The sequence below is a fragment of the Apus apus genome, chromosome 2 (genome assembly GCF_020740795.1).
Source record: "Apus apus isolate bApuApu2 chromosome 2, bApuApu2.pri.cur, whole genome shotgun sequence".
In the NCBI taxonomy this organism is placed as follows: Eukaryota; Metazoa; Chordata; class Aves; order Apodiformes; family Apodidae; genus Apus; species Apus apus.
In genome coordinates, this window is record NC_067283.1 from 153,076,018 (window position 1) to 153,097,955 (window position 21,938).

The following is a 21,938-nucleotide window of genomic DNA, read 5'->3' on the forward strand; positions in this document are numbered from 1 at the left end:
GGTCTTCCCTTGTCCACTGATGCAGTCACTCCGTTGTAGAAAGGCACTAGGTTGTTTGGGCAGGATTTGCCCCTAGTAAAGCCATCTGGCTGTCCTGGATCACCTCCCTGTCCTTCATGTGCCTTAGCATGTCTTCTAGGAGGATCTGTTCCATGATATTTCCAGGCACAGATCAGTGACACTTTATTCCTTAAATAATCCAAGTCACTTGAGGGAGTATAGTGGTTACTTGGCCTTTTTAGAACTGGGAGAGAAAATCTTAGGATAGAGTGTACTTCACTTGTTAGAAACACTCAGATACTCTGCAGTGTAAATGAGTTAAAACATAAGTGAACATGGGTCTGTCTTGTTATTTAGTAATTTAACTTTAAGGTGGTATGTTGCTTTATTGTTAAGTTGTTAAAATCTTACATGCTTCTTCTATGGAGTGGATTAAAAACTCCTTGCATCAGGGAGCCAGCCTCTGTACATTGGCCATTGCTGAGTAATCTTAATTTGCAGACTTGTGGTCCAAAGGTAGAAGAGGTTTGGTTTTTTTTCACTGAATTCCAGTCAAGTTTTCTAGAGTAAAATTAAAGTCAGGTGCTTTTCTTTTGTGGGTATTTGCTTCTTGTGTCTAAGTTGAAAGACATTTGGGTTTTAGGTCAGAGTTTGAGTCTTCCAGTGTGTTCTGGTGGCAGTCAGTGTGCTGAGCAGATGACCAAGAAAGGGTGTGCTTCCTGGGTGCTAGCTGAGGTGCATCACTAGCCCCTGACCTGACTCCAATCCAGGGTGACACCTGGGCACTCATTTCCCCACCTCACACACCTCTTCTTTCCCATGGTGTGGGCCTGGATCTGGTTGGAGCACTGGGTGATGAGGGGAGCCCTGGAGGAGCAAAGCAGGACCTTCCTTCTGGGCAGTTCACATCTTGCCTCCACAAAAGCTTTTGTGGTATCAGAAGTGAGTCACTCTGGCAGCCCTTCATGATGAGCTAGGACACCATTGATGCTATTCATCCTAACTCTGCTCTGTCATTTTCAAAGCATTAGTAAAATATTTAAGGTGGACAAGGGACTTCGACATGATGGAAACTAGGTGTTCACAAGTCAGTGCAAAATCAAGATTATCTCAGTAAAATACAAAGGAAATGTTTGTTTTCCTTTCTCCTTTCCTGCCCAGATCACTTTTTCCACTCCTCATGTTTAAATCAATTACATCAGCTGTTGGTATTGCAGGAGCTGATTTATTCCTCCCTTTTTATAGCCTCAAATCCCAAGGAAATGCTGATCTGCATGTTTACAGCTCTACACCTGAGCTGTGGTGCTCTCCTGCTTAAATCTATCTTTGTAACAGGATCCATGCTGTTTCTTACAGTGACCTCAGCCTGTATGAGGGCTCACCCCACTCTGAAACTGGTTGGGGAACACTTAGGGTGTCCATCAGTGGTTTATAAAGTACATTTATAAAGTACTGATTTTGTCTCTGAAGTGACACACCTCTGAGCTGGGAGGCAGGCACAATTTGCCAGTGGATTTTTTAAAAAGCACACAAAAGGAGAGGTAGGAAAATTTTCAGGAAAACCATGGAAAATTCCAGAGGTTACATAAATGTTTCCAGGTCTCATGCCTGTTTAGGGCAGACAGGAACAAGGTGGAGTTAACTCTCTGGAGGTGCAAGCTTCTGCTTAAACATGATAATGAAACATTTCTGCCTTCATCGTATATAGTAGGTTTTTGCACCAATTTAAAGCATTAATGTCCAAGCTAACTAATTGGATGGCTTTTCCCTTTAAGCTGAGTCTGTAGTGGTTTCTAAGGGGAGTTTGGATTTATCAGTAACCTACCATCTAATCTTTAAGTGGTTTGTAATATGTGAATAATTATAGGGACAGGATAGTAGCCTTCCAAGTTAGTACTGTGTGTTGTCCTGGTGATCTAACAGGGGAATTAGTCACAGAGTTGCACAGCTCTTCTCTCCTTTTTGCTGCTGCATCTGGATGCAAGATCCAAGTTTGTGTAGCTGGCAGGAGAGGGCAATGCAGATGGCAAAGCTGGCATTTCTCACTGTACTGGAAACTCAACTGATTAAGTTTCCAAGATATTTTCTTCTGGATTTTTTTTTAAACGTGTATTTTTCTTGTTAGTGTACGATAGATAATTTCAGAATGTCTGCCCTTCCATTTTTAATTTTTTTTTTAGAAATGGTGTTTTACTGTGCCAGAATATACTTGAGTAGGAGGAAAGGAAGGGGTGGAGTGGTACCAGTTTTCCTTATTTAGGTTTTGTTACATAAATTTTTTCCATATGGCATGAAGCAGCTGCTGGGATGTGGCTGTTCTGAACAGAATATAAGCTATTACAGTAAAGACCTCAGTGATGAATTTGAATACAGTGCCCTGTACAGCTGGGGATGTTTCAGCTTTTTGTAACATTACAAAACAGTGCCATTGTTTTCCTGTAAACCAGAAAGGGAGGGATTTTCTTTTTTTTTTTTTTTTCTACCTTAACTGCAATCAGGTGGCCAGTGGGTTAAAAATCTAATGAAAGGTTTTAATTGAGTGTACTCAAAGCAGTAGTGCCCTCTATACTTAATAAATAATAACACCTTCAACAGCACCCTTGTATCCTTGGGATGCTTCAGTAGTGGTTTGCTGGATGCTTCAATTGATTCATCATTCTGTGAGACTGGGGATTTGAAAACACTGCTGGAGGACCTCAAACCACCTATTTCTAGTTCGTAGCCTTTTCCTTGAGAGAACTAGTGGAAAAAATGCTGTTTATTTTCACTAATGAAGGCCTGGTGTTGAAGTAGCATTTACAGGGGTTCTGCTTCCATCCAGGATCTTTTTGCAGCAAAATACTTCATTGTCCTCCAGAATTCTGCTGTGCATAGTTTATCTCCAGCACCTGCAGTGCACAGGATTGCTTCTAAATGGGGGGGAGGGGGTACTTTTTTTCATTCAGAAGAGTCCTCAAACCTATTTGATTGCCATAAGCATTCCCATATAAAACCCAGGTTCCTAACTTATTTCAAAGGGCAGAGTATAGTATGAATCACAGCTGAGAACTGAGACCAAACTGAGATACAAAGGCAACATCAAACTATGAATCCAGGTGCTTTGGATTGCAAGGGGAGCTTTCAGATTTTCATCGTTGTAATGAAGGTCTTCATATTCTGTGTACTTAATTTTATCATGAATTCACACATTACTAGGGTTCAGTGCTTCCAAATCCAGCACAATCTGAATGGAGTGTGTCTGCCTCTCCCCACAGCAAGCAGATCTGCATCTCGACTGTTTCACAACACTGCAGCTGTTGATTTATTCCACTTTTTTTTTTTTTTTTTTTTTCTTGAAAAGCTACAGTTTTAAACTGAGAGGTTTTGGCACTTTGCACAGGTAGTTTTACCTCAATCTGTTACACTACATGAAAAGTGAAGTAATCCTGGCAATAATGTCCTCTGGATCAACTCCCATCTCAGATGGATGGATGAATAGGCTCCATTCAAACAGTACAACTTCCAACCTGTGTGTTAGTCCCTTCAGCTGCCTTGAGAAAATGTAGAAGAGTGCAAATAGCTCCCAGCTTTGAGGCAGTACAAAAGCCGTGTTCATAGATGTTCTGGCTTTCTGAAACACCTGTGTGTGGACAGTTAATAGAGGTAATGGAAGGTTCATAAACTCCTTAGCTCTCCACTTTGATGTTTCAGAGATTACTTCATTTATTTCATCAAACGTTTGCAGTGCTGGCAGCTGCTATTACTTTGCATTAATGAGTACAGTGCACTGATTAGGGAGCTCTTACCTTCCTGCCTGTACCTCTGCTGCTTTTTCAGCACTGGGGTCGGGTTGCTTTTGTTGTGACATTTACTGAATGTGCTTTTTGTCTCAAAACTCCCTCCCCCCAAGTCCTCACATGCTGTTAGGCCACATCTAAGGTGTTACTGAGTGTGAACAGCAGTAAAAAAAAATAAAAATGTTTAAAATGGTGACTCTACTATCTGGTTTTCCTTGGTCATTCTTAAATTCCCCTCCCCCTGTCTCCTCTGTGCCCCTAAATAGCTAATGGGCTTTTTTGGGATTTGTGAAACTGCCTCGTGTTCAGCCCAGGGAAGTTTCCAAAGCTGAGTTTAGTGAATTTGAATGTCTTGTTAATCCAACCCAATCCCATTAATCCAACAGAATATTTTTATTCAGGAATCTAAATGCCATATGTGAATATGATGTCCTGGATTCTCATATGTCTCTTGACTTACTCAGTTGCTTTCTAGACTGTTTTGTTCCTGAAAAACAAGCACTTTCTGTAGGAAGCCAGTAAAACTTAAAACTGAAATAAAACTTCAAGGGAGAGTACAACCATATTAAGTTCCTAGTTTCCATATATTTAGATTTGTAGGCTTACATTTCTGATTTTGTAATGGTTTGGGGTAATTTCTTTTTTCTTTTTTTTGGCTATAAACGTGCACATGAATCATGTATTGAACAAAATGCCCTTTCTGACTACAAATATCTAATTTACTGCTACATTTCAGAAATGCTGTTGGACTTAATGATTTGCAGTCTTAATAGTGTGTATGTTTAAATATTCATGAATTGTTCTGGCATATGATATAAACCACATCACCTTTGTGGCTTTGACACAGCTCAGGTGATATAGTTCTAAACCAGAAACATTTCCTAGGTTTGCACTCCTGTATTTATTCTTTGTATGGGCAGGTGCAATAGTAATGAGCAGAGTTGCTGCAGGCCTGGGCCTTGGGTTAAATATGGCTCTTGCTTCACATTCCTCTGCAGTTAAGCCCAGCCTCTCTTTTCCTCTGATGTTGTTTTCCATCCCAGAACTGAAGTCTGATGCTTGAGGTGGGAGAAATGCCATGACACTATATTGCAGCTGCAGGTGTTTTGTTCCTGAAGCAGTCTCTGTAAGACAGTTCCTTTAGTTGTCTCTCCCCTCTAGGTTTTCTTTGCCATCATGAGACCCTGTGTCCTGTCTGCACCCTCTGATTTATATGATGAGTAGGATGTTATGCTTGGAAGTAAAAAAAAAACAACAACCCTTCTTCTGACAAAGCAGCATCATTAAAATGAAATGGAACCGCTCAAAATAGCTAATAAATTAGAAATTAATTTACTGGAATAATAGCTCCATTGCTCCTAATGTATTATTATTTTTTTTTTCAGTTCTAGCTTATCAGCAAAAGGCTTTTTTTTTTTTTCTTCCTGTTTACATGTTACTATTTATAAGTAATTTTCTCTAATTGAATTTCAGCTTGCTAGTGCAACTGCGACCTTTCAAGGATTTAGATGTTGAGGAACACATAAAAGAATTTGCAGCAAAATTATTTTTAATACCCAGCCCGCCACCAGGACCACTCCACTTGGTAATTACTGATGCTGAATTTCATAATTACTTCTTGTCTTATAAAACACTAAGATGTTGCTTTCTATAAACTGGAAGACATTCTTCACTGTTGGCTTGGAGATTTTACTTGCTGATATAAAACTGATGGCAGTACCTGTGCTTTGAAATTAAGGCTACACGTTATTAGTACGTGAGATAACAGTGACCAGGGTGCAGGCCTGAGCACTAGTTGGTCATGCTGTTAAATTTTTAGTACTCTTCTGGGAAGGATTTGCCTCAAGCCAACTAGTTGCTGTCTGAACTGATGCCTGGGAAGGACAGCATAAGCAAGCTTTTGGTTTCTAGGGGGTCAGCCCACGCAATGTCTACTACAAATGGTTGGATCTCCAGTCTGCAACTGCTCTGTAAGAATGGAAGCTTATCTTTCACCTGAATTCTTTGCCATTGCCATCTCATTGACTGCACATCTATAAACTCCAGCAAATCATGTCACTATTACTCAGCCCAAGTGTGGGAGTTGCCTATCTTGATGCAATCATCATCCAACCAATTCCCAGGTAGAGAGCAGTGGTCAATGCGTTAATGTCCAGATGGAGATCAGAGACAAGTCCTGTCCCTCAGGAGTCTGTATTGGCACCAGTACTGTGTAATATCTTCAATAATGGAATGAGATGCATACTTAGCAAACTTGCACATTAAATCAAGCTGAGGGACAGGATGCCATCCAGAGGGACCTGGACAAGCTCAAGAGGTGGGCCCATGTGAACCTCATGAGGTTCAACAAGGCCAAGTGCAAAGTCCTGCACGTGGGTTGGGACAGCCCCCAGTATCAATACAGGCTGGGGAGTGAAGGGATTGAGACCAGCCCTGCAGAAGAGGACTTGGGGATACTGATGGATGAAAAGCTGGGCATGAACCAGTGCACTTGCAGCCCAGAAGGCCAACTGTATTCTGGGCTGCATCCAAGGCAGTGTGGCCAGCAGGTCGAGGGATGTGGTTCTGCACCTCTACTCTGCTCTGGTGAGGCCCCACCTGGATTATTGTCTAGTTCTGGAGCCCTCGGCACAGGAAAGACATGGATCTGTTGATCCAGAGGAGGGCCACAAAAATGGTCAGAGGAGTGGAACACCTTTGCTCTGAGGACAGGCTGGAGAAGAGAAGGCTCTGGGGAGACATTATTGCTGCTTTTCAATACTTAAAGAGGGCTTATAAGAAAGATAGCAATGGACTTTTTAGTAGGGCCTGTTGTGATAGAACAAGGACTAATGGTTTTAAACTAAAAGAGGGTAGATTAAAACTGGATTTAAGGAAGAAATTTTTTATGATGAGGGTGGTAAAACAGTGGAACAGGCTGCCCGGAGGTGTGATAGATGCCAATCCCTGGAATATTCTAGGTCAGGTTGGATGGGGTGTTGGGCAATCTGATCTTGTTGAAGATGTCCCTGCTCATTGCAGGGAGGGTTGGACTAGGTGACCTTTAAAGGTCCTTTCCAACCCAAACTATTCTACGATACTGACAGAAGTTGCCTGATGCTCATGACTGTCATCTTGATTGTGTGATGGGCAGTGATGGGTCTGGGAAGTAGTGCAGTCCTTGTGAAAAAGAAGACACCAAATAAGCCAGTTGCTGGAACAACATGTACACCTGTGGGCTTGTTCTTTTCTGGTGTCTGAATGGCTCTGAGGAAGCAGAACAGTGTGTAGTGGATTAAATGTTCTGCTGAGTGGCTGCTGCCTGACCAAGGTCTAGCTGAGAGAAGCAACTCACAGAAACATTTGTATTCAGTGTTAGTATCTGAGATGTGTGGGCTGTTTTTTCTTCTTTATGACCCATCCCAAATCAAGCTGAGTCAGGGATTTCAGCACACTCTCTTTGTCTACTGAAATGGCTTCTAGGGAAGCAGAGCTTCAGCTGTGGATTTCTCCTTTGCTGTCTTCCTTGACCCTGGAGTTAGGAGTGAAGTCAGAAACAGCATAGCTGGAAAATTGTCTGAAAAATTGACTAAACCAGCTAATAACTGCTGAAATATGCAGCATGTGCAGGATCTGGCCCCCAGAGTTCTGAGCTGGAGTATCTGAAACACTGAAAGAGCTCATTTGTTTTCACTTGTTCTGCCTTCCTAACACAAACACCTTTGCTCAGTTCTTCTGTTCGTTTTTTTTCTATTTCCTGTATGAATTTTATCACAATTTTGATTTTTTTTTTTCAGTTGTACCTACAAAGCATTATTTTATCATGCTTATAACAGAGCAAGTTTAATTATTTTAAAATATTTTTTAAAATTTTATTGGCTAAACAGCCTATGAGAATTGAAGTAGACAAAGTCCACGTTAGTATTTCAAGATAGGTATTATGTCTTTTAATATTTTCCTCTTTCAGTTTTCTGCAGTATGCAAATATCTGTCTTCTTGATCTCAACGAATGTTAATATTTTGTAGTCTTAATGAAAATCCCAAATTTAATGTGTTGTGGGAACATTTTCATTAAGAAGTAAATGGAAAACATCTGTTATTACAGGTATTTAATATGAAACCACTTCAAATAATAATTCCTTCAAGAGAGGATCCGGACAGTCCAATTATTGACTTGGATCTTCATCTTCCTTTGCTGTGTTTCAAGCCAAAGCAGTTGCTGCAGGTAAAACTAACTGATATTTTAAAATGTATTAGAAATTTACAGTAGTGGTAATTTTGTGGTTTAAAAAATCCCCAAGATGTTTACTTACAACCCCCCCCCCCGTTTTAAACCCAGGAATTCAGGATAGTGTTAGTTCTACGTATTAGAGATACGACACAATAAAATAAACTTCTTCTGGAGATATTTTGTTATTTATAGTCCAGATTAGATTAAGGCATATTGGGTTTCTTTCTCCTGTGGTTTAGCAATAGCTGCTGTATTTCTTAAGCATATATTTTCAAACATAAGTGCTCAAGCTGATTGACAGATGATGTTTTGAATTCTCATAAAATGCATTTTTTACATGATTCATAATCCTTTTTATGTGTAAGACAGTGACCTACTGTAGGAGGGATTGGTAACAGTTGGTTTTCTCATATAAATAAAGTGGAAATGGTGTAGAAAGACAATACCAAAAGCTGTCTGCAAAGAATTTTTTGGTTCTTAATAGAATCATACATTAATTTTGATTTGGGGTATCCTTTTTTAGTTTCCTGATGAAATTACCTGCTCAAAGGCCACCTGTGATGTTAAATTCTGTTGCTTAAGGTCATGAGTATTATTGGTGCCTCTTCCTCTAAAATGAGCACGTTGGAGACCTCTGTCCAGGGTTGACTGTAACCTCCTCTGTCCAGAAAGCAGACCACACGGGCTTATTTTTTTGGATAGGCCTGTTCTTCCACTCATGTGGACTTCTGTCCACATGTGCATGTTATGAACAAAACTATCTCATATCCTAAATTATCCTCTTGAAACTGGTACATCTTGAGCATGGGGTTTGTGTGTCCCAAGTGTGCCTTTAGTCTTCTTGGCTTGGATTCATCCCACCTAACTTGAGGCATCTGAGTTTGGTGCTTAGATGCCATTGGGCCCACTCTGTCAGTGGAAAAGGGCAGCCATCTCCAGACAGCTCCCTGACTTGCTCTCTGAAGGCACTGCTCTCCACTGAGACCAATGTTGACATTGATGGCAATACTCTCATTGACTTCCAGCATCACTTACGTTTTTTTTCTCCTTTTCTGTTTTCCTCTCTTGTTAATTTTATTTATAAACATGTAAAGTAGCTATTAAAAAACACAACTAGTGAAGCAGATGAAATATTTGCTCGTATCTTGTATGTTCTAGACTTAACTCTTCATAAACCTGTAGCCTTTTATTTTTTTCCAGGTTATGACCTGTATTTTGACTGAGCAGAGAATAGTTTTCTTCTCTTCTGATTGGGCTCTGCTGACCCTTGTTGCTGAATGCTTTATGCTGTACCTTCATCCTCTTCAGTGGCAACACACTTTTGTGCCCATTCTGTCCCGCCAGATGCTGGATTTTGTGATGGCCCCAACATCTTTTCTTATGGGATGTCACATAGATCATTATGAAGAAGTTAGCATGGTATGTTTTACACTATTCCCACTTGTGCTTTTCACTTCCATGGTGGAGTTAAGTGTTTAATAAAATAAGAAAGAAAAAACAATGTAAATAATAGAATCTTACAATTTTTCTGAGGATTTTTTTGGTTGTCTTTTTTTCCAGAATCGAACTTAAATAACTCTCTTTCAGTGAATAACAATAATCTTGGTTACCCTAAAAGATTTAAGAAAACTTATCTTCACAGGGCAGGGCTATTGTGAACACACTTTGTTTGAGGGTATGCATAGGTTTTCTGTGAGTGTTTGAAACCAAACACAGAGAAATGGTGTAAATTTCTGTTAGATTAATCCATCTGATTAGAAGACAAAGTAAAACTCTCCATCTAGTCAAGTCCAGAATGAGCAAAGAATTACTTTAAGAAAAAATAGGTAATTTTAAAATTATTTTTTTGTTAGCAGTAAGATGTTGTCACTATCACAAATAAGTACAGATGAAAAAACAGACTTTTCTTTAATATAATTGGAAAGATTTAGTGTTTGTTTATATATACTTTGTTACAAGCTGATCTATTAAAACTGCAAACTGAAAGATCAGCATTGACTTCACCTCCATGTGACTCTTAGTGCCTTGGCATGTATTTTGCTGTTTGAGACTCTAAAAGATAAACTCTCCCTCTTCCAGTCACCCCACAGGGTAAGTACAGGAGTCAATGCTGTAAATTAGCTTTTAGAGAGCTTCTTTGCATGCACATATATGGTTTTGTACATGTCTTTGTGTGTATACCTTTCAAGGATGAGCTTGGAGACCCAGTATTAATTCAATACTTTATGGAGAACATGTTAGGTTACCAAATTCTTTGGAGATTAATATCTGTTAATTTAATGACTCTTACTTTTCTTGAAAGCCATTGTTTGATAATCCATATGATCTTCTAGTTGGGAGGGGAAAAAGTTGATTGTTTTCTGGTTTATCTTCTTTCTGAAGTAATTCATTGCCTAAGGACTATATAAAGAAACAGTAAATATTTTTACAATATGAATATATTCACAGTAATTCTGTATTATTTTGTTAAAAGGAAGCTGAAGACTTAATTCTAATTAATATTGATAATGGAGATATTACACATTCAAGAATGGTTGAAGAGGAACCTGAAATTCCAGATATTCCAGTACAAGCAGCAGAAACTTTCATAAAAAGGTGAAAAGATTATGAAGTTGTGTTTTTCATAGTGCATAAATAATGCTTGACCCTCTTCCTAAGTTTTTTATTTTGTATTATTTTTTATTCTATAATTTCATTCATTAAAAAAACACTGTCTTTGATAAGAGCAAATGAAAATGCCAGTTAATATACAGGTAACTTTAAGCTGTCATAATCATAACCATATTATTTTTCAACACCCTGGAATACCTATTTCTTTTTTATTGCTGATATGGATTGTCCTCTAAACTTTATTGTTCTTTACAAGGACAGCTGAGTGCACTATGATTTACAGGTAGTGGTAGGACCTCCAGGAATCTTGTTAGCTTGTCTATACTTGCAGATCAACCTTTGCACTTCCTCTAGCTGTAAGATGCATGAAGCCTAAATGACTTTTTTCTTTAAAAGGTATGAAAAGAAATTGTTGATGTTAGGATGCACCTTGATAATTCTCTTTTCTGTGTAGAGTGGAGAGTCTCCAGCTGCATTATGATCTAGAGCTCTGCCACCTCCGAGCCAGCACAGATCTGGGTGAACTCCAGATGTGTAGGAGGGCTTGGCAACAGAAACTGAATACAGAAGTTCAGCAAACGACTTTGCAGTTAATTGTTAATATCTTCAGGTGAGTGGATATAGTGTTTTTTATTGTTAGAGCATATAGTACTGGCTAAAACACTGTCACTGAAATTATTCTTATGAGATATCTTGTAGATCTCTTAAGTTTATGAGGGAATATGAGAAGGAGGTCCTGCTAGTCTGCTGGAGTGTCAATAATCAATATATTTGGGTACATATACATTACTAGGACATGGTAGATAAAATTGTTCTAATTTTGATCTTGTATGTCTTCTGTATGAAGACTCCAGGAAGAGAAGTACAGTCCTCATAACTCATAATTAGGAAAAACTTAAAGCCCAGTGTGAATATTAATTTCTAACTGGACACAGTCTTTTTAGAGGAAAATGAATTCAAGCCAGGGCAGGGTGGAAGAACTGAAAGCAGGACTGGAAGGTCACACCACATGGCTCTGTTTTAGCTCACTGAACAAATGCTGAGAATGGGTGAGGTACCTGGAGAGTGCAGCCACTTGAGAATGGAAGAAGGAGAGGAGCTGTTTAAGCTCAAGGACACAGAAATGCTGGATATTCAGTGTGGTTAGAACTGACATTTTAGATTTTTGGGGTTTTTTTCCTTTAGAAAATGTCCACCTATGCTAATTTTCCTTGTTTTAATCTAATGTAATGTGTTGATACTCACAGCTGTCTTACCAGTCTGAGTCCTGATTCTAAATCCTAGTAGTATTTGCTTGTATTTAGGGAGAGCATGGAAGTGTGGTAGGTGATGCAAAGAAAAAAGGGCAGAAAATGGACAGGTAGTTTGTATGTGCTTAATTTCTGTTTACACAGATACTAACATACTCAACCAGGAAAATGAAGCTGCCTGTCTGGTATTTTGAAAGAATCTGATGATCATATCATATCACAGACTGTTCTGGGTTGGAAATGACCTTAAAGACCATCCAGTCCCAACCCCCTGCATGGGCAGGGACACCTCCCACCAGCCCAGGTTGCTCCAAGCCCCATCCAACCTGCCCTTCAACACTTCCAGGGATGGGGCTTCCACAACTTCCCTAGGCAACCTGGGCCAGTGTCTCACCATCCAGTGAATAATTTCTTCCTAATATCTAATCTAAGTCTTGCCTCTTCTAGTTTAAAGCCACTACCTCTTGTCAAGGCAGAGGTCTGCAAATGTTTGTGCCGTTTCTTGGTGCCTGTTGCTGGAGATGGTGCTCACTTTGGATCAGCTATTAAATTGTTCACATAAGTGCTCCCTTACACTTCCAGTCAGAATGTGCTGGCTTAATTTCTATGGTACAAATCCCAGGTCTCTGTTAATCTGCTGTTGCTGGATCCGTTTGGGATGTGTTTGTATTAGTGGCTGTGCCCTCCAGGGGGACAATGGGCATGGAGGATAGAACAGAGTGTACAGCTAGCACAGCTGCATATAGAAAATAAAATGCATTTACAACCTGATGTGCTGGCATTGTGGGATTTGGTGGATATCAGGGTTTGGCAACAGTGTGTTCCAGATGAAGATGAGGAGAAATCCATTTTCCTGCTGACAGCTTGAACTCTTTAACACACTAAACGCTTGGCTACAAAAACTGAACAGATGCTTTGCTCTCTAAGAGATAGTATGTGTTGCAAAAAGATTGATTCTTTTCTTGCTTTCTTTCTCCTTTCCTTCAAACTTTCTTTCTTTTTTTTCAGCCTTGTTCCTTCTGTCTTCTAATGCTGTATCTACCAGTGTCCAGGAGTGAAGGAAAGTAAATCTCTGATGCAATTATTGCTACTGTCTTCAGTGAAACACTGTTGTTTTCTGTGTGTGGAGTTTCCATCTTTAAAGCAAACAATGCTAAAAGATGTAGAACCATATAAAACTATATATTTTTATTAACCATCTTTTTTCTGAACCTGTATGATTTGATAAACTGGAAATGGGCTTTTATCATTGACTTAAAACAGGCAAGCAGTGTATAAACCTGTCAGTTCTCTGCATGGATACCAGATTCCCCTTTTCTGCTTACATTCAAATTTTAGCTCACCAACTGATTTTCTTCATTCCTGTGTTTTCATGGAATTTTCTTATTCCTCAATACCCAGCATGAGTAGATGAAATGACACTCCAAAAGGAGCCCTGATTTTAACCACGTATTTAGCTTAAATAATTTATGATCTCATACACACAGACTTCAGAGAACAGTTGTGGTTTTTTTCTTAAATAATCCCATTTTATTGTCCTGAAACAACTTTTTCTGGCTCACTTTTGGGGCACATAAGTGACCATTGATATCTAGTTTTCCAGATACAGCTTAGGGCCTCTGCTGCCTGCTGTGCCTGTGCATATACTAAAAATGCCTCAGTGCAGTAGCAGCAGGTAGCCCATCTTACTTCTTGTAAGAGTTTGCATTATTTTGCATGATTCAGTAACTCAGTTGTGTTCATTAAAACTGAGTTTGCCTTCTGCTACTGCAGCTTATTTCTAGTAGTAATTTTTCTACTGCAAAAGTGCAACTTGCTTAAAAATCTCTGACCATATTTAAATATATATATATATATTTAATTATTTTTTTTTCCTCCAGGGAGGTAAAAGACCATCTCAATTATGAACACAGAGTGTTTAACAGTGAAGAGTTTCTGAAAACAAGGGCAATTGGAGACCAGCCATTTTACAAAAAGGTAAATTCAGTGTTTAAGTCATATAATCATAGAATGGTTAAGGTTGGAAGGGACCTTAAAGACCATCAGGTTCCAACCCCCCTGCTATGAGCAGGGACACCTCACACTTTAAAAATCTGAGCATGAGTGGTATTGGTGTCCTTAGGGCTTGTAGTGTGACAAGCTGTGCAGGACACAGGTTGATTTATTTAACATGTGCTTTACCAAGGACTACAACCATAGCTTACTTTACCTGCTGGTGAAGCCCATGAAGTGATACGCATACAGCTCCAGGCCAGGCCTTGGTGCTGAAGGCTAAAAGACACCCTGAAATCCCCACTTAGTTTTTGTTAGCCCTCCTGCTACCTCAGCTTATTAGATCCTTACCTGAGTTTGAAACCCTGTAGGATTTTCAAACCCAAAATTCCTTTTGTACCTGTCCTGATCAGCTTGATCCTTCCATTAGCTTAAGCTTGATCTGCTGAAGCTCCAAAGTTTTTCTCTTTTCTCCCAGTGTTTTTATGAAGGATGCAGTCTGTTTTCCTCTGGAGCACAGACAGCACTGCTGCATGAGTCTGCCTCTTATATCCTGAGGAAATGCTGTGGGTTTAATTTCCTCATTAAAAGGGGAGTGTGTTGGTCACCAGGCTAATTCAGAGCAGTTCTCCATGCCTTTGGTGTAGGACTGTCACTGACCATCAAAGGTTGGAGATCCTCTGAGTGAGAAGAAAGGAGAAAGGAAGGGGGAACAGAAGGAGCAGGGAAAGAGACTAGTGTCTTGCAGTGTTTAGGGTACTTTGCCCAGAAGAGAGAGATTGAGAGTTTCATCCTTGCTGTTATTTTACATTAAACTGTTTGTACCTGGTTAAATTAATGTTTGCCTTCAAAGAGTTGGACTAGGTTGTCTTACATGTTTTGAGGGTTTGTATCTAATCATGTACAGTGTCCTTGGAGAATTCAGTGTTGCCACAGCAAGCCAAAATCCAGTTATAAACTCTTGTGATTTGTTTGTTTTGGTTTGTTTTTTTTTTTAAGTGTCATGATTATTAATTAAATAAAAACTTTACCTTGGTTAAATGAAAAAATAATTGTTTGCAAAACCGTTACCATAAACTGGGAGTGTCAGTGGTCAATACCTGGTTTCTGAAGGCATGCAGGACATCTTTCTCAGATTCTTCACCCTTTGGTGCAGTTTATATGGTAGTTTTTAGCAGCCACTTTATGAAGTAGCTTCTAACTGACTGTAAGTCATGTTGTGCTGTTATTTAAGCTTCTCAAAAGTAAAATATTGTTGAGTTGCATCTTCACTTACTGGGGTGATCCTCTGGCTTGTTTAACAAACCTGTGGGTCAAAGGTTTAACAAAGAATACGAGAAAGAGCACCTGTCATTTCATGTTTGCCTTTAATTATGTTCTATGGATACATATGGAAGTTACAGAGGTTTCCTTTGCCCCTAGAATTTGGCAGTTGGCTCTGCACCTGGCAAAAAAATCTCTTCATTAACATCAACAGTCGAGGGTTGATAACACCTTTTTTTTGTTTCCTGGTTTGTTTTCATCTTCAAACCTATGATGAGAAAAGATTCTGAAAATCTGGTTAGTGGAGATGTCAGTGTGTGAAGGAAATGATCAGAAAAGTAGCTGATTTTACTGTAGTGGTAGTTGCCAAACTTGGCAGAATATCTGGGCATTCAAACTGATGAATCCTACATAGGAGAAAAGACTTGTTGGACAAAGCTTGCAACACTCAACCACTAGCAAACATTCTTAAAAACAAACCAAAAAGGAAAAATTAAAAAGAACCTATTAATACATGATCAGGAGAGAAATAAAATTGGAAATGTTCTGTCCAGGCTTTCAAGTGAATCGTAGAATCCTAGAATGCCAGGTTGGAAAGGACCTCAAGGATCATCTGGTCCAACCTTTCTAGGTATTACTATAGATTATATGAGGTGGCTCAGCACCCTGTCAAGCTGAGACTTAAAACTGTCCAGTGTGGGGGAATCTACCACTTCCCTTGGGAGACTATTCCAATGTTTCACTGTCCTCATGGGGAATAATTTACCATGTGTCCAATTGGAATCTCCCCAGGAGCAACTTGTGCCCATGCCCCCTTGTCTTTTCTGTGTGACTCCTTGTAAATAGGGAGTCTCCACCTTCTTGGTAGCCACCCTTTAAGTACTGGAACATGGTAATAAGGTCTCCTCAAAGCCTTCTCAAGGCTGAACAAACCCAGTTTTCTCAGCCTCTCCTCTAACAATGAAATATTTTCAGTAGCAGTTCCTAATGCTATAAATTAAATAGTGACAATTTTATTACTTGAAATACAACACTTATTTACAATTCAGATATGTAGTTTTAAGAAGAGCTTGGAACAGTTGTTTCACTTCACTTAATTACTAATTAGCATAGTGGCAGGTTTGCTTTTAAGTGAATGTTACAAGATAACACGATACAAAGTAGTTACTAGTGGTATCTAGAATGATAGTAAGAGAACTCAAAAAATCGTTAAGAAGGGCTGTTGCAGTTCCAGCAGCTTGTCATCTCCTGCACATGCAGTTGCCAACAAAACATGCCATCTACTGGAGAAACATTTGAAAGCAGAAGTCTAGGGATTAGTTTTCTGAATTGTTTACTTCAAACAGTACAAGAGCTTTGTGCCAGGACTAACATTTCTGTAATATCTAAGTGGTATTGCCTGAAATCCTAGCTCTTGTTTTAATTTGCAATAGTGGGAGCTGGTATCTTTCTACTTCTTTAATTCACAGCTGATATTTCTTATGGTGTACTTGATCCCCAAAGTAGCAATTTGACCTTTTAGAAATTATTTCTAAACTTCTCTAATTGCCTTAAGAAGGAAAAAAAAAAAATTAGGGGGGTTACCAGGAGAAAAACTTGACTCATCTTTTCACTTTGATAATAGAATGTTGGAGTGCCATAAACTTTTTCTTCCAAACCACAGGCAATATTAGCATCCCTTAGTTATATGCAGAAAATAACTTCAGTAGCTAAAACACTCTGTTTTGCTCAGTATTTCTCAGTTTTGTTTGATGTCTGAGAGTACTGTTTGCAACTGAGCAAATAACCATGAAGCTACAGAAGGCAAATGGAAACATGAGTTCTGTTGTTGAAGCTTTCAAGCATTTTTGGGTTTGTGATTGCTAAATTGAACGTTCTCTGCTTCACCTATGTAAAGATCTTGCTGATAAAAATGTAATTTGCAAATGATCCACAGTTAACCAGTTTGTGTCTCACAGGTTTTAGAGACCTACATGTTTCACTCTTTTCTTAAAGCTCGTCTGAACAGAAAGATGGACGCTTTCGCTCGCCTTGAGTTGAGTACCCAGTCTGAAGAGGACAGGTGAGGTTTTCTCATTCCTTCTTCTGGTTTTGAATCATCTGTTGATACCTGTGTTAAAAGTCCTTTATCTCATACCATCTCTATTGGTATGAGATAAGGTCATCTGTGAATCAGAATGGTGAAGGTTGGAAGGGACCTTAAAGACCATCCAGTTCCAACCTCCCTGCTATGAGCAGGGACACCTCCCACCAGCCCAGGCTGCACAAGCCTCATCCAACCTGGCCTTGAACACCTCCAGGGATGGAGTTTCCACAACCTCCCTGGGCAACCTGTTCCAGTGCCTTACTGCCCTCGTGGTGAAGAATTTCTTCCTGATGTCTAACCTAAATCTCCCCTTTTTCAGAATAAGAGTATGAGCAACTTATAGGCCTATTTATTAAGAATATTCTAAAAGGGTGACATGAACATGTCCAGCCGTGGCTGTTGAAACTGTCAGTTGGTACCATAATTGTAATTTAATACTGTTAATTTTTAAAAAATCAAGTGGTAATCTAGTGTTTATGAATTTTGAAACTAGTTGTGTGTATGTGTGTATATATATATAATTATTTTTTTTCCAGATTGAACTTGATGTTTCATAGCCCCAGAAGACTGACTATAGAGAAAATGGCTTCTAAACGACTGAATCCCCAGTCCAGGGTTAGCAGACGAATGGTAATCAGCATGCCTAACCTGCAAGATATCAAGCTGCCAGAGGGTCCTGCTAGAAACTCCTCACTTCGAAGAGCAGAACCAGGTGTTGGTAAGGGGAGAACATTTTGAACACACACAGAGTGTCTTTTCTGTTGTCTTTACGGGAGACACCACCGAATAATTTTCATAGGAGCTGTGTCAGGTGCTGGGAAGAAATGGTGAGCTGGGTGGTTTTGAGCTGGGCCTGGCTGTGCTGCTTCTTGCACGTTACATCAGTCTGTAGTGTGCTGTGAGATTTTCTGTGCCATAAAAGACTGAGCAGTCACTGTTGGCTTGATCTTGTAGAATTGCGTCCTGAGTCAGTCACCATGATCAGTCCTTACCCACCTCACGACTGGTCCTCCCCTGCTTTTAAACATGTCACTGTTTAACAGAGCAAGTCCTACAGAAACCAAATGTTTTTTACTTAAATTTCATGCTTGTTGCTTGTTTCTCTGATGAGGCTTCTGTTTGTTGATCGTGCTGTGGCTGGTTGTGAAGATACTCACCCTTCTACTCACTGCTTGTGCTAATCAATGTCCTTCTTCATTTGTTTGTTTTTAGCTGTGAAAACACCCTCCAAAACAGTCAGTATGTTCAAAATCCCAGAAATCCACTTCCCACTGGTGTTCCAGTGTGTACACTCCTACTATGCAGACTTCTTCAACCATCTCAGCAAAGCTATAAATACCTTACCACCTGATAACTCAGCATTGCTGGCAAGGTACTTCTACCTCCGGGGACTTATTAGCTTGATGCAAGGGAAACTACTCAATGCACTTTCTGACTTTCAGAACCTGGATAAAACAGACTTAAGAATTTTCCCTACTGATCTGGTAAGAAAGATAGTGGAAACCATGGCCCCTTCTGAGCGTTCTCAAGCCGACCGCAAACCTGAGCTGAAGAAGCTGATAAGTCGAGTGATGGAGAAGCAGAGAGAAGTTGTGAAAATAGATGACCACGTGAAAAACTTTGAACTGCCCAAAACACACATGCAACTGGATGGTTTTGTGAAGAGAATCCAGGAATCTGGGATTGTGAGAGATGTAGACACTATACATCGGTTGTTTGATGCCTTGACAGTAGGTGAGTGCAAGATACATTTCAAGCAACCATCTACTCTGGTTCAGTGACAATCTCAAACTTTTTTTAATGAACCAAAATGATATTTTTGTCCCCAGTTGTTTTTAATTATTATTTAATATTCTCTGGGTTTCTAAAAATGCACTGTATGTGAGTGTGTTTTGTTTTATTTACATCTGTTCTCCAAAGTTATCCTAATTAATGCATTGCATCCACAGTAAAGACAAGGAATCTACTTATATTTGGACAATTTACAGTTTTTTCAGGTTGTGCAGGTGAGGTGGGTTTATGATCTAAGGGGGTGCAGTTCTATTTTGGCTTAGATTATGAATAAAGCAAATACATGACTGTCCTAACTGCTAGTGGAAAGTACCTCTGTGTAACAGTACCACTAGGTAACATGGCAAGGTGGCAGGCTGTTAAAAATAAACTAAGAAAATCCAGAATTCAAGTAGCTACAGTTAAATTCCTCTTGGGTGGCCATCATAGAAAAAGAAAAGGTTAGGTTTGTATTTGAGAGAAGTTTCTTCTCTCCTGAATGAGATCTGAATCTCGGGATTGATTTTTTTAAAACCTAGAGTGCTTTTCTAAAATACTATTGAATTCTTTTTCTGTGCCTAGTTACTCTCGTAACCATCATATTTTGTGGCCACAGAGAATTAAATGTTGGTCAAAACAGCCAGAATTTCTGAAGCCAGAGGTATAATCTACATAGAATCATAGACTGGTTAAGGTTGGAAGGGACCTTAAAGATCAGCAGATTCCAATTTCCTTCCTATAAACAGAGACACCTCCCATTAGGCCACATCTTGGTCAAATTTGTGTTTGTTTGAGATTCTGCTGTCCAAACACTTGAACTCTTAGAATAATTAATTAGTTAGAATATCTATTGCTGAAGTCTTCAACTTTAGCTTTTATCTCAGGCTGGGAAGTATGTGCTATATTAGGATTCAATAAAATAAAGAACTGGAAAGTCACACAAAAAAAAATTCAGTAAAAAAAATATTTAATATCTTTTCAAGCTACCTTCCTGTGCAAATATATTTAGTTGTTTGCCACAGTAAACAAGTTCTGAAATTTTTTTTAGGACATCAGAAACAAATTGATCCTGAAACATTCAGGGATTTCTACAACTACTGGAAAGAAACTGAAGCAGAAGCTCAAGAAGTGAATCTGCCACCAACAGTAATAGAACATCTAGATAAAAATGAGTGCGTCTACAAATTATCCTGCTCAGTGAAAACTAACTATGGAGTAGGAAAAATTGCTCTGACCCAAAAACGTTTGTTCCTGTTGACTGAAGGAGGACATCCTGGCTATGTCCAGATTGCTGCTTTCAGGGATATAGAGGTGAGCACTGAGTAACTTCTTGTTCTCTTAACATGCTTCTGGATCTAGGGCATGTTCCATTCTGCTAAGAGATGTGTCTCTCCAAGTGTCAGTATTATATGGACAATTGAAATAATTAGCTAGTTAGAAATTAGTAGTTAGAAATAGATGAAGTAGCCCTGTAGGATGAGTTCTGCACCTTACCTGTCATTGCATATAACCATGGAATGGTTGGAGTGAACCTTAGAGTCATAGAATGGTTAAGGTTAAAGATCATCAGGTTCCAACCCCCCTGCTATGAGCAGGGACACCTCCCACCAGACTAGGCTGCACAAGCCTCATCCAACCTGCCCTTGAACACCTCCAGGGATGGAGTTTCCACAGCCTCCCTGGGCAACCTGTTCCAGTGCCTGCCTCTGGGTTTTACTGTTACTTCTAAACAGAATAATTCTGGCATAAAAAAAAAATAAATTACATTTTAAAATTCTCATCCATTGGCATGGAACTCCAGGTCTGACCAGAGCAGAGCAGAGAGGCAGAATCCCCTCCCTGGCCCTGCTGGCCACTCTTCTTGTGATGCAGCCCAGGACACAACTGGCTCTCTGGGCTCCAGCACACACTGGTGGCTCATGTCGAGCTTCTCATCAACTACCACCCCCAGGTCCTTCTCCTCAGGACTGCTCTCCAGCCATTCTTCCCCCAACCTGTATTTGTGCCTGGGGTTGTGCTGACCCAGGTGCAGGACCCTGCACATGGCCTTGTTGAACTGCATGGGGTTGGCACTGTCCCACCTCTCCAGCCTGTCAGGGTCCCTCTGGATGGTGTCCCTTCCCTCTAGGGTGTCAACCACACCACACAGCTTGGTAAGGAAGCTGGAGCTTCCTTATTTACTTTGTTTTCCTACATTTCCAGGATGTTAAGAGCACGACTGTAGCTTTCCTTCTTTTGAGAATACCTACTCTGAGGATCAAAACATTGTCTAGAAAAGAAGTCTTTGAAGCTAACCTTAAAACTGAGTGTGATCTCTGGTACCTGATAGTGAAAGAAATGTGGGCTGGAAAGAAGATGGCAGATGATCACAAGGTATAAACATGGGAATTTCTAACCAACTAAGTATGAAGTATGTGCTGTCTTTCTCTGTTATAAGTAACTCGTGCATCAGTCTTAGAATTTCTAGGTTTCAGCAAACAACAGCTGAGTAATAAACTCTGGGTTTTACTGGTACTTCTAAACAGAGTAATTCTGGCATAATAAAAAAAAAAAGAAAGAAAAAAGATTACATTTTAAAATTCTCATCCATTGGCATGGAAGTTTTAATTTAATCACTAGTTTTGTGAAATAGTTTCTTAAGTTCACAACATATGACAGTAGTGATTCTAAGTAACAGAAACTTTTCCTCACCTTGCTTCAAAAATAATATGTGAAAGAGTTTTGCTGTACTGGAACCCTGATGGCTACAGATCCTTTCAGTGACTAGAGCAAGATGTGTTCTGCCACAGAAACCCTGAGAGAAAGGATGATCTAAGTAAGGTTTCTATTTAAACCACATGATTCTTCGTGACTGCTGACTTGAATAGAGAAAAGGTAGCTTGGTGGTTCTTCAGGAAGGATTGAAATAATTTATCCAAGATGAAGCATAATGAGTACTTCCTCCTGTGAAGAAAGATCCAGCCTGAAAATGAGTATCCATC

At 39.6% G+C, this 21,938-nt stretch overlaps 1 protein-coding gene across 2 annotated transcripts in view; it reads left to right on the forward strand.

Annotated features, from left to right (window-relative positions):
• DENND3 (DENN domain containing 3) overlaps positions 1-21,938 on the forward strand; it is a 42,862-nt gene that overhangs the window by 9,721 nt on the left and 11,203 nt on the right. Inside the window, exons 5-15 of one of the 2 annotated variants that reach the window (XM_051612449.1) lie at positions 5,250-5,361; positions 7,861-7,980; positions 9,187-9,405; positions 10,460-10,581; positions 11,051-11,206; positions 13,727-13,823; positions 17,060-17,163; positions 17,724-17,905; positions 18,400-18,921; positions 20,006-20,268; positions 21,160-21,330. In XM_051612449.1, coding sequence (XP_051468409.1) covers positions 5,250-5,361; positions 7,861-7,980; positions 9,187-9,405; positions 10,460-10,581; positions 11,051-11,206; positions 13,727-13,823; positions 17,060-17,163; positions 17,724-17,905; positions 18,400-18,921; positions 20,006-20,268; positions 21,160-21,330 — 2,068 coding nt within the window. The remainder of the gene's footprint in view (positions 1-5,249; positions 5,362-7,860; positions 7,981-9,186; positions 9,406-10,459; positions 10,582-11,050; positions 11,207-13,726; positions 13,824-17,059; positions 17,164-17,723; positions 17,906-18,399; positions 18,922-20,005; positions 20,269-21,159; positions 21,331-21,938) is intronic. The other variant, XM_051612450.1, reaches the window with a different exon arrangement.